The 12,736-nt window shown below is 44.9% G+C and overlaps 2 protein-coding genes across 2 annotated transcripts; both read left to right on the forward strand.

The window, feature by feature from the left end:
• Nucleotides 1-1,839: 1,839 nt before the first annotated feature.
• Nucleotides 1,840-6,616, forward strand: RSL1D1 (ribosomal L1 domain containing 1). The gene is made up of 9 exons (XM_063414450.1): nt 1,840-1,953; nt 2,081-2,220; nt 2,972-3,110; nt 3,717-3,865; nt 3,999-4,100; nt 4,684-4,777; nt 4,862-4,996; nt 5,733-5,939; nt 6,181-6,616. Exons 1-9 carry the CDS (start codon nt 1,918-1,920, stop codon nt 6,523-6,525), a joined length of 1,347 nt encoding a protein of 448 aa, XP_063270520.1. The 5' UTR covers nt 1,840-1,917; the 3' UTR covers nt 6,526-6,616.
• Nucleotides 6,617-9,069: 2,453 nt separating this feature from the next.
• Nucleotides 9,070-12,700, forward strand: LOC134559360 (transmembrane protein 238-like). The gene is made up of 2 exons (XM_063414044.1): nt 9,070-9,548; nt 12,196-12,700. The coding sequence occupies exons 1-2, from the start codon at nt 9,172-9,174 to the stop codon at nt 12,203-12,205; spliced, it is 387 nt and encodes a 128-aa protein (XP_063270114.1). The 5' UTR covers nt 9,070-9,171; the 3' UTR covers nt 12,206-12,700.
• The last annotated feature ends 36 nt before the right edge of the window (nt 12,701-12,736 follow it).

Consider the following 12,736-nt stretch of genomic DNA (forward strand, 5'->3'; position numbering starts at 1 on the left):
TTTTTCACTCTTTAAAGTCAGTGTATGTCTGTATAGTTCTTTCCTAAGTCTGGATAGGCCTTGATGCCATCAACTATTCCACTATTGCTCCAAGAACACTAACAGCAGAAAGAAAATATAAACCACTACATAAAGCAGCTTGCCAAGAAACTAGGGTGTTTTAGTTTCTCTTTGCACTGGCCACACTGATGGAGCAACAAATTTTGTTGGAAGACATCTGATGAGAAGAAATAAAACCATACATAGAAAGGCAAAGAGCGGGGGAAAAAGTCTAGAGAAGAGTGAATGACTAAGACTCCTAATTTCATGCTTGTTTAAGCCCTGCTTATGCATATCTGTGTTATCCAGAGAGCAGCTTACATGTGTGATGAATGCAGACAACCTAAAGCTGCCAGGGCACACATAGCACTGTGAGAATGAGACCAAAGTAATTCCAGGCTAGATTTTATCTCAGAACAATGTATTTATCCAGCATGGAGCTCAATGGAATAAGCATTCCACAATTAAGCTATTTCCATGTAGTCAGTCAATGCATTTCTGAACTAGAGATGCAGCAGTTCTCCCTTTATTAGTCACACATGAGGAAGAAATGGTTTGACATGTGATAATCAGTGGTTGTCCCAGTGGCAGTGACCTGGAAACAGCCATGCTCAAGACAGAGTGTGTGAGGAAAATGAGCAGCACAATTCCATCCCTTGACTCCATGAGACAGACTCTGGTTTGTTCAGAGAACCAGTGGACAGGATCCCACAGGAGACAGCTCTGAAGGGCAAAGGAGCTCAGAAAATCTGGCAGCAGGTTCTTTAAGGACAACCTCCTCTAACCACACAAACAGCTCCTGATACACAGCAAAACAAGTAAATCTATCAGGAGACCAGCATGGCTAAACAGGGAACTTATGACAGCACTGCAGTGCAAAAGGACAAAAATACAGGAGGTAAAATCAGGGATAGTCTTCAAAGAAGGAATCTGAAGAACACGTTCAATTCTTCCTAAACATGATGCTGTGCTGGGTAGTCCACTAGAATGGTAACCACTGTTCAGATAACAGGGCTTGGAGGGCAGAGATAATGGCTGTTCTCCTCCTGAAGGGCAGTAGCAAATGGAGTACTGCTGGCATTTATCCCGGGACATGTTCTATTCAGTATCTCTAACAGTGACCTGAAGCATGGTCACATCAAGTTTGCAGGGGGCATCAAACTTGGGATCAGTCATTACCGTCATGAACAGAGGGACCTGGACAGGCTGGAAAGACTCGGCAACACAAACCCGCCAATACTCAAAAAACGCAAACGCAAACCTGCATTTGGGAAGGAGCAGCCCCTTGCGGCAACACAGGTTGGGAAATGACTGGCAGGGACACAGCTCTGCTGGAAAGCGCCCGGGGCACAGAACGCTAACCACGAGCCGCCCCTGGAAGCAAAGGGGACCAGCAGCAGCCGGGGCTGGACCAAGAGAGCACCGTCAATACAACAAGGCGAGTCCGACAAAACGTTTTTCACTGTGAGGACAGAGCGGCTACAATTCTGAGCACTCCGGCCTGACCCGCGGCTGGCCCTAGTGCCGAAGGGGATGGACTGACGGCCTCCGGCACTCTGCTCCACGTCCGGTGAGCCCGTGATCCTGCTGGGCCAAAGCTGCCGGCAAGCACAGGACGAGCCCTGTCCTGTCCCTCCCGCACACACGGAGCACCCGCCCCGGTTCGCAACTGCAGCCGAGCGCAGGAGCGAGAGCGGTGACTGCACCGCGGGGCCCGGCCCCGCCCCTCGGGCACGCCCCGCCCCTCGGGCCCGCCCCGCCCCTCCGCCTTGTCCCGCCCCCTGCCCCGCCCCTCCGCCCCGCCCCGGACGGGCCCCGCCGTGCCCCGGAAGCGGCGCGCACGCAGGCGCGGCGGGCGCACGTGGCACCGGTGGCACCATGGCGAAAGAGAAGGAGCACCTGGACCGTGCCCAGGTACTGCGGGGAGCCGGTCGGGAACTCCCGGGGCGCTCCCGGGGGCTGCGGGGGGCCGGCCGGGAACTCCCGGAGCGCGGCCAGGCCGGGCTTGACCCGCGGCTCTGCCGTTGTGGTGCCTTTGCAGGTGAAGAAGGCGGTGGAGGCTCTCGTGGCTTTTGCCAGAAAAAAAAACAAGGGAGATGAGCTGCTCCTCAACGAGGGCGAGAGCGTCCATCTGGTGCTGACGGTGTGGAAGGTCCCGCAGGTGGCAAAAGTCATCAGAATGTAAGACATTGCTGTGCGGCCGCATGGTTACTGGGGTTGCTCGTGTCCTTTGGCTTGGAAAAGAGCACTTTGCAGATTCTGAGCTTAAGGGTTTGGCTGCCACGGCCTCGTCCTGGGAGCTTTCATGCCGTGACTAAGAGCTGCCGGGCCAGAACGCTGCTTTACCCCTCTTTTGTATTATGGGAGCTAGGCCGAGCCACCTTTCGCACGGAGAATACTGGTTCTGTTGGGTGCCAGTTACAGGGTACGCGCCTTTCAGGCCATAAACCTGAGAACATAGATCGCTTCTTTTGTCTTGACACACCACCACCAAGTCATTAGTAAGACTTATTTCTTTTGATAGCCAAACCTGAATATGAATTAGAAGTCTCCTTTTAAACTGTAGCTGTGCTGTATTGAGAAAGTTTACATCCATGTATGAGGGCCGCGGTGTTACAAAGTTTTGTCTAATGAAGGGAGGAGCATGGAGGCTCCTCCTGGTGTGGTAAAGGCTGCTGGTGGGATAGAGGATTCCACCTTGTATCTAACTGGAGCCGTGATGTTCCATGGGTTCACTTTTACAGTTCTGTATGCTTACCGAGTGTAGGTTCCACTGAAAATATTTAGTAGTTAACAGAGTGTAAATGCAGGCACTTCCCTGTTGTTGTTGTTAAATGATACTGACCTCAGCGTAGTCCTAGTTCTAGGGAAAACTTCTTAAACTTCTTTCTCTTATTAGACATTCTTTATGCATCTCATATTCTCATTGTAGACCACTGCCCCATGGCATTCTACCAGAAACAGCTGAGGTTTGCCTGTTCACAAAGGATGAACCGAATTTATCAGCAGAACAGACTGAAAATCTGTACAAGAAACTTTTACTCCGCAATGGGGTCAGAAGTATTAGCCGGGTAAGGAGGTGCTAGATGGTATAATACAGTACTGTAATTTCTTTCCTTTTATACCACCAAAAAGAATACAAGTAGTTATTCTTTTTTGCTGTTTCATTTCATTTGCTGTTTCATTCACATTCTGTAGTAAGATTTTTCTGACTACTTGAACTGTGGTGTTTCTAAAATGCAAAGTTTACTCAAAATAATTTCTTTAGTTTGAAACAGGATTTTCAGTAATCAGATAAAATTTCTAGATAAATGTTCAATATCTAGTTTGAGTAACCAACTGGGAAAACTCACGACATTTGAGTACTTGAGCCCTTTGCAGCTGGATTGGATTGTTTAAGCTACCAGCAATATAACTATAAAACCACTTGTCATATTTAACCTTGATTTAGATGTTATTCATGTACTCCAGTTCTGTTTGATGTTACTATGCTAGAAGATGCATATTGTTTGGTTCTTTAAAACAGTGGGAAATTGATTCTTTTTGATAGTGTACAGCATTCTAAAGGAATGCACTGTGATGGACTATCAGTTATTCAGCTTTAGTCTGTGCAGTTCTGAGAAGGATTTCAGGTTGCGTTTTCAGCAGCAGGGACTAAACTGGTGCTTGTGTTGCAGATTATCTCTTACAAAACCCTGAAAAAGGAGTATAAAATGTTCGAAGCGAAGCGGCGCCTCCTGAACAGTTTCGATCTCTTTCTGTCTGATGACCGAATTAGAAGGCTTTTGCCCTCACATCTAGGAAAACACTTCTATGAAAGGAAAAAGTAGGTCTTTAAACTTTGGAAATCCATTCTTGCATTATCTTTTTAAGATCAGAGTCTTCTTAGTAATGGAAGAATTGGTTTTCTTTTGGATTTTCTGATAATTTTTTTAAACCCCTTTCTCTTTCTTTTTTAGGGTACCTTTATCTGTAAACCTGAAAGCCAAAGATCTTGCCAAGGAACTAGATAAACATATCCAAGGGACTGTACTCTCAGTTAACAACAAAGGATGCTGTTAGTAAGTACAAATAGATTAATGCATCACTTGAAGGATGGTTCTACCTGAACTGTAGGAATTTTAAGTGAGTTATTTTTATTCCTTTGATATGTGAATAGAAGATGTTAGGGGTTGCCATTCCTAATGGGGGTGGTTTGAACCTTTACCTATATAGTTAAAGTAGTAGTTCTACTTAAGTTTTACGGCAAAGTTAAGGGCTTTTGTCTCCTTTTACATAAGGAATTTCTAGGCATCTGTGACTGTCAAAGAGCATGTACAATCTTAGTTTTAATCTAATTTAATAGTATTTTTCTATTTCTAAAATATTCTAATAAGATTATTTTCATGTATTGTGTATGTGAAAGGATCTGAATTGGTAATAATGCTTTGTAATGTAAGGCAGAAGTTGCATATCCAGATATGGAAAGATGAATACAGGTGAATCCCTTCTGTTATCACAAAAGATTTCTGCAATAGCCATCCCTCCTTTATGGTAGTTGCACATAAGTGAGCTTTTTGCATTTCTGGGTATGCCTAAATTAAACAAGTAACTTGAAACAAGTTCATTTGCCCATATATAATAATTGTTTGGTTCTTCTTTCAGTACAACACGCATTGGTCACACTGGGATGAAAGTGGATGAGATACTTGAGAACATCATTGCAGCAGCAAAAGTGATTGGTACCAAGTTACCAAAGGTACTGCTGATTGACTGTGTTACAGACAAATGGGTTCATACTTCAGCCTTGTTTTTACATAACATACTGGTTTTGTTTTTGCAGAAATGGAAAAATGTTAAACTTCTTCACCTCAAAACACTTAAATCAGTTGCACTTCCAATATTTGCTGCAAATATCTCCAACCTGGATGAGCTTGACAAACAACTGTCTGTGTCTGTTAAGAAAACTGAACTGAAGGTAACCAAAATGTCTTCAAACTTTGCATAAATTAAATTGGTACATTTAGTTCTAGTTCTTTGTCTTCCTTCTATGCATTGTCATGTTGGGTTTAAATGCATTAGCAACTGATCCCAGGCTTTTAAGGCTAAAACTTGTCAGACACTCCTGCCTCATGTTTCAAATACTCAGTAATAAGAATGAAGTTATGGAAACGCCCTTACAGGTTTTAAAGCAAACTGGAAATAAAGTGTTTCTAGACCTAAACTCAGGGGACCTGACATTCATTCTTAGAGCTTTGCTTGTATTGTTTATCCATGTTTGCCTTCTGAAAATACATATATGTGGATTCTGATTATGCATCTGTTCTTTGTTGGTTGATCAGTGGCATCTGAATAATTCTCAGGCTCATATATTTGTGTATATAGGAGGAGGTCATACTTGTTAAAAAATAATAATTGGCTATTCCTTTGTACTGAGTTCTGCTTATATTCGTGTGTCTGAAATTAATTTGGACCATGGATATTCAACTTAGAGATTGTAATGTTAACATTACTATAGTTGTGAGCTATTTATAATAAACTTCTGCATGTAATGCATTTTTTCATGTGTTACATATGGTTGATTAGCCCAGGTCTATTGAATAAGAATCTTGAATGTTGCTACACCATCTAATTTTTAACCACATTAAAACAATTATTATCCATTTAGCAATGGTATGGGAATTTGTCTGAGATGCATTTCTAATTAATTCTAGAAGGCAAAAGTCAAGAAAGGGAAGAGGACACCTAGAAAACAGAAATCAAGTCAAGTCACTGTGACAGCAGAGAGTAAAGCTGCTGCAGGTACTCAGGAGCCTGTGGTAAAAGAAAAAGCAGAAGTAGTCCAACAACCAGGGGATTGTGATGATGAAGAAATTCCACAACTGGTGCCTATACAAACAACGAGCTCAGCTGACCTGAAGGTAATTGTTGAATAATATTGAGAAACTTGCATTTCAGTTAAAACCAAAGATTTTGATCTGTTTAAATTGTTTATTGCTCCTTAGGGAACAGTATGTGTTAGCACACTTCAAGTATACTAGGGCACAGATCAATTGAAAGTATTTATCATTTTGTAATGATTTTCACTGATCCTTCTTCCTGAAAAAGAGGAGATATATTTCTTGGGTGGAATGGTAATTTTTTCATTTGTCTTAAATACAGAAAATGGGCCCAAGTCCAGGAAAAGATGACAATTTGGGCAAGAAAACCAAAACATCCCAAAGAAAGAGAAAGAAACCATCTGTAGCGGTGGATGCTCCAAAATCAAAACCTGAGGGTACAGAAGAGTGTGCAGACTTGCAGATGCCATCAAAAGAGAAAAAACCCAAGCAAGTCAGCAAGCCAAAGGAAGGAATAAAAGGAAAAGACATGAAAAAGACTCCAAAAAAGCCTGAAGCAAAGTCTTTTGTAACACCGAAAGCTGGCAAGTCAATCCAGGCAGCCAGGAAGTCTTCAAAACCACCGAAGCAGGCACCCAAAAAGGCTCCCGTGCCGCAGTCACAGTGACCATTGGCTGTTGTAACACATTTTGTATCATCATTCTGTGGTGTATTTTCAGTAAACATTTCTTGATGAAGTAAAATACCTTTGTAGAAAATCTGATCCCAGGAGGTTTTTTTAACCAAGAATTGTTTCATTGGTTTCCTTCTAATTTACAAGCTGGTACAAATCACTGTCTTAATGACCCTATCACCTTTTATACTTTCCTGGCCTAGACCAAAAACACTCATATTTTTCAAGTGTCAAAGGGCAGAGAGGGGTTTATCCCAGGGGAAAAAAGCTGAGAAATATTTTAATAAATGCTGTCTTTCTGGAGCAAGAAGCATACGTGCCAAGAGCAGCAATCTACATGTGTTTTTAAAGGTGAAAAAACTGCTATCGTTTTTTAAAAAAGTTGTTCAATATAATAAGGACAGGTTGATATTTAAGTTAGCAGCCTGATACTAAGCCCTACATTGTGAATTTTAGATGTTTTTACCTAGGGTATTTGTGAGTTAAAAGGCACGAGACAGTTTTGCTTTATATATATATTACAACATCAAGCAAAATCTTACCTGTAGTTTTGGCCTTTATTTCTGCTACCAAAACAATTGAGATTCTTCCTGCATGATGGTCACAGAACCGTTGTTCTTCCATCTGAAAAAAGCCAAAGGCTGTGTGAATTCCAGTTGTGTCAGCCAGGTGAACTTGTCCTATTAAGGCATGAAAAATGCATACTTCAGGACTGAAGGGTGGTATATTTGAAATTTTATAGAACTGCCCAGTTGATCTCTGTATGATCACTTGTCTGTCCTTTGCAGAGTGAGAATACGAGGCAGATTGTGTTGAAAAGTCCTAGTGGTAAAAATTCCAAATAGGAAAAAGGTGGTAAGAGACAAGATGAAGTAACCAGCCTAATTTGTCATTCAGAAAACCCTACCACATCTCCTGTTTAGGGCATCCTCATATCAAGATACTGTCTACCTAGAAAGAAAGTGGATGCTAAATAAAAAGTGGTAAACACTAATGAATATGAAAATATTCTGCTTGGTCTGTGGTGTCAACTTTTTTTGACCTTTTGCAACCCTGACGTTTTTGTAACTTTTCAACTATTTTGTGAACCAAAAGCTGTGATAGGAATTGAGTCTGTAATCCCAGTAAAGCAATAGCACTCAAGGTCACTGGAGGAGTAGTTTTCTTCAGAAGCATCATTCTTTGCACACTATTTCCACTAAAATGTGGAAAGTGCCTATGCTATTAGGCATGTTCATAGTTCCTGTTAGCTTGATATTTCTAGTTATTGTAACAGTGGCTTATCCATCATCAAATAAGATGTTAGATATAAGGCCCTTGTGAGAGCAGGCAGAGGAGATCCTACATTTAAATACAATTCTCGTGCTTGAAGACTTGGGAGTGTAAAAAAATATATATGAAGTCGCTAACTAACACAAGGGTGAACCGAAATATGTGTCTTGTCTTTTACATAAATGTTTTACTGAATTTTACATCCTGCATTGACTTGTTTTCTGTTTGTCAACCTTATATAACAATTGCTCTTTTTAAGCCTCAAGCACAGTTAAAGGAGTCTACCTGCACTTGCAGATGTGCATTTGTAACTGATTGCAGATCTCTGCTGTCTGCGACCAGCCTGCCTCTCCTTACAAGTGCAGAGATAACGAAGTGGACGCTCATCAGGGGACCACCTTTTTCGAGTGCGTTCCTTCAGGGGAGCCTGAGGTGGCACTGCCTCAGCTGGCACAGCTCCCCTGCGCCACTCCCAGAGCGGCCTCAGATCCCGACTGCCGGCGGTCACCACGGATCAGCCTTCGAGCCCCACCGCCGCGGCCTGGGGGCCCGGCGAGCGCTGAGGGCGCCGTGTGCCCGCCTTCCTTCCCTGCAGCGGGGCCCGCCCTCCCTGCAGCGGGGCCCGCCTTCCCCGCGCAGCTGCGGGGTCAAAGGCGCGGCCCGGCCGTGCCCTCAGGTGTGCGGGGCGGGCCCTCAGGTGTGCGGGGCGTGTCCTCAGTGTGTGCGGGGGCGTGGCCTCAGGTGTGTGTGGGCGGGCCCTCAGGTGTGTGTGGGCGGGCCCTCAGGTGTGCGGGGGCGGGCCCTCAGGTGTGTGGGGCGTGTCCTCAGGTGTGCGGGGGCGGGCCCTCAGGTGTGCGGGGGCGGGCCCTCAGGTGTGTGGGGCGTGCCCTCAGGTGTGCGGGGGCGGGCCCGGCCGTGCCCTCAGGTGCGGGGGCGTGCCCTCAGGTGTGTGGGCGTGCCCTCAGGTGTGCGTGCGGGGGGTGTGCCCTCAGGTGTGTGGGGCGTGCCCTCAGGTGTGCGGGGGCGGGCCCTCAGGTGTGCGGGGGCGGGCCCTCAGGTGTGTGGGGCGTGCCCTCAGGTGTGCGGGGGTGTGCCCTCAGGTGTGCGGGGGTGTGCCCTCAGGTGTGCGGGGGCGGGCCCGGCCGTGCCCTCAGGTGTGCGGGGCCGTGCCCTCAGGTGTGTGGGGCGTGGCCTCAGGTGTGCGGGGGCGGGCCCGGCCGTGCCCTCAGGTGCGGGGGCGTGTCCTGCACCTGCCCGCGGGTGGAGGGCGCGGCCCGGCGCTGCCCTCAGGTGGGCGCCGCCCTCGCGCCGCCGCCGCCGCCTCCCCTCAGGTGCGCGCGGCCCGAGGCGGCGGTGGCGCCGCTCCCGATGGCGGCCCCGGGCGGGCTGGGCCGCTGCGTGGCCGCCTTCTGGCTGGCGCTGGCCTTCGACGCGCTGGGGCTGGCGGTGCTGCTGGCCGGGGTGTTCGCCGACGTGTTCTTCTCCGACCTGCTCATCTACGCGGGCGGCATCGGCATCTTCCTCAGCCTCGTGTGGTGGGTGTTCTGGTACGCGGGCAACCTGGAGGTGCCGCCCGAGGAGCTGCGCGACGACGTGGGGCTGCCGGCGCCCAAGGGCCGCGGGGACACGCTGCTGCGGCGGCTGGTGCACGGCCTCAGCCTCCGCCTCGGCGCCGCGCTGGCCCCCGCCCGCCCCGCCGAGCTGGAGCTGCAGCGCGCCGGGGAGCGCCGCGCCGAGCCCGGCAGGTGAGAGCCGGGGAGTCCGGCTGGGAGCTCCCACTGCGGCCAGAGCCTGGGAGAGCTCACTTGCCCGAGATTCGGTTTAGCGCTTGCTGTGTTAAAGCACCTGCTCGCAGCTGACGCTTCTTAAAATAAAGTAGTGGGGAATCTTTCTCAGCTCAGACGGTAAAAAAAGGAGTGGGAAAGATTGCACAGATGGTATTAGGCAGGGAAGGCACTTCTGTAGCTGTCTAAGAACGGTAAAGGCGAGCAGGAGTGAAGCCCGGGGAGCGTGGTGGAGCTGGCAAGCGGCGAGCTGTGGAGCACAGGAGCCGTGGCATTCTGAACTGATCCTCACAGCCACCAAATGCTGCCAGAAATGGCCATGAACCACTACCCCACACCAGCTTTTGGGAGGGGAAGCCCCCTCATTAGCACCAGGAAACGTTGCTTCATTGGAGAACAAGAAAGGTGAAATGCTGACTTGAATTTAACTTGGGGGCAGAGCTGTAGGTAAGAGGTTGAAACTCGTAATTGCAATAATCAGTTAAACTGCTTGTCTTGAACCTCAGTCATCTACAAAAGATATGATAATATCCGATGTATAAAGGAAGTGTCTAGGTCCAATTTCAAAGCATGGTGGAAAAACAGGAAGTTTTTCAAAATATCCCCAGTGTGTTAATTTATATGGCATGTTCATTTAGAAAGAAAAGCATGCTTAATGCCTTGAAAATGTGTGTGGGGAAAAGTCACGCCTTCACTTCACTATGTAAAATCCTCTCTTAAAGGAACTGTAAACACAGTTTTGTACTGTTTGAACTGTTCAAGGATTCTAAACATCTCACTGTTCTGATTCATTATAGACAAGATCAGCTTTTCCTGCTTCACCTTGAAACTACATTTTGAAGACACTGTTGATTTACAGAAAAGTTCATGTGGAAATTATCTTCTTTCATGAAAGCCATGAAATTTTCTTGAGAGGAAGTTTTAATAGTAGGGAGATTGAGTATAGATAATTATTGTTTAACAGAAAACTTGTAGGAGGCAGGAAAGAACAGCAGCAATACAACTTTCAAGGATTGTTGCTGCTCTTTAGTTTATTATTAACTACACCTGCAATTAGAAAATAGGCTGTTGAAAATGAATCATTCTATTTTCAGACCTCTTTTTTCTGAAATGGGTCTAAAATTGGCAGGTCCATATTTGCAGGGAAAGATTTTGCATTTATAAATGACTATGCAGAACCTTTCCATCTGAAGATCATGACAATTGCAGGTATTGAGCTCAGTAGATAACCTATCTCTTGATATGCAATGTGTGTGCATGGATATGTATTCTGTTGTAATGAGCTCCTAGTAGTGAAAGTTATCCATCATTTTGAAATATTTCAAGTCTTATTCCTGATTGTAACTGGATACATATGTCCTATATATATATATATAAATATGTATATATAGTGATTTAGTACAAGATATCCCAGGTAAATGGCAGCTTCTGTTGCTATAGTAAACAAACTTTGGTAATGGTAATTCAGAAGGAACCAAAGCAGAGGGGGTGTACAGCAGGTATGCTACATATTGGAACATAAACTCTTGGATTTTACTTGCAAGGTGAAACAAAGGATAACGTGGTTTCACCTTGAAAGATAATTTAGAGTTCCCTTTTGAAGTAAGTTCATCTGAAGTACCTTAGAACTTCTCATAAACAACTGTCTGAATCAGATCATTCCTTGCTGATAGACCAAATCCTCTCCCCATCAGGAGATATTTATGAACTTAACCAAACGAGTTAAACATGTTTGGGCAGATATTGTCTGGACAAGGAGGAAAAAAAACCAGCACCACACACATACACAATCAGAAACAAAAAACCACCCCACACACAAAAAACTCCCTCCCTCAAAAAAGAAACCAACAAAAAAAAAAAATCCAACCCACCAAACAAAACAACCAAAAAACAAACCACCAAAAAAAACCCAACAAAAAACCCCAAATGCCCTCACTTTACTGGCCATTTGGAAACCTTCTTGAGCATTAACTTGTTGAAGTTATGAAAGGAACACTACATGTTGTTCTGATTTCCCATCTTAAAAATTTTATAGTAGAGAAAGGTGTGAATTCTCGTGATACAGAATGCTTCTATTAAAGGAATAACAAGTAGAATAGGATCCTCAAGCCTGAAAAGAGTTGCAGAATATAAAATTCTAGAAGTCTATACAGTCACTATGGGAAAGGCATGAAGTGCATGCCTCCCAAGGCAAAGCAGGAACAAACAAAATGTCATGTGCTATGTAATTGAAGTGTGGGATTACTTGGCATGGGACAGTGGGACAGATAAAAATTTACTGATTCAAAAATCCAAAGGACAAAGCAGAAGAGATGTAAAGATAATGTGTTTGGCTCAGGAAGATCTGGGGCAGTCAGTGGCAGCTGAGATGGTATCCTGAGGAGATACTACTTGTGTGCCATGTTCTTATGACTTTGTTGAGACATCACACTTGGCCACTATTAGAGATGGGTTGGTGACTTGATGGATTTTTCCTCTGGATCCCAACTGGCTGTTAAACATGAGGAAAAGTACTTTTAAGATTGACCTTCAGTAACAGTTTAGAGTTATCTGGCCATTTGTTCTAAGACTATTTTGGAGTAACCTTTTCTTCATGTGTTATCTTCAGGATCTGTTGAAGACATGACTATTGACATTACTGCCCCAAAAAGTGGGGGAAATGCTGGAAATTATGGAAAGAGATTTCCTACTCAAAACAATTGTGGAATAATCTCTGCAAGCATTGTGGACTCACCATAAAATGGACACGTGGAGCCATATCTCTGCCAAATGCACCTGTTTCAGTGTTGGACTGGATATGCTTTGAAATGGTGAAAAAAGATCCCAAAAATCTCTTCAAGAAGTGAGAGCTAAAAAAAAATTGAACCTGATTCACCGAAAAATCACTGCAGCTTGTCATATAGTTGGGTTTGTTTTGTTTTAATTATTATTATTTTTAATAACCCGGAAGGTTTGGATAAAAAGCTCTTGCACAATGAAAAGCTCTTGCACTGTTTTTTACCAAGGCCTAGAAGTTAAACTTACTGTGAAATTTTATAATGCCAGTGCAATACTTTTGTTTGTAAGGGTGCTTTTAAAATGTCTATATTAAACTGTTGACGCAAAGCTGCAAATGTAGTAGAAGTTGTTTATAGTGTAAATACACAATT

The sequence above is a fragment of the Prinia subflava genome, chromosome 17 (assembly GCF_021018805.1).
Source record: "Prinia subflava isolate CZ2003 ecotype Zambia chromosome 17, Cam_Psub_1.2, whole genome shotgun sequence".
Lineage (NCBI taxonomy): Eukaryota > Metazoa > Chordata > Aves > Passeriformes > Cisticolidae > Prinia > Prinia subflava.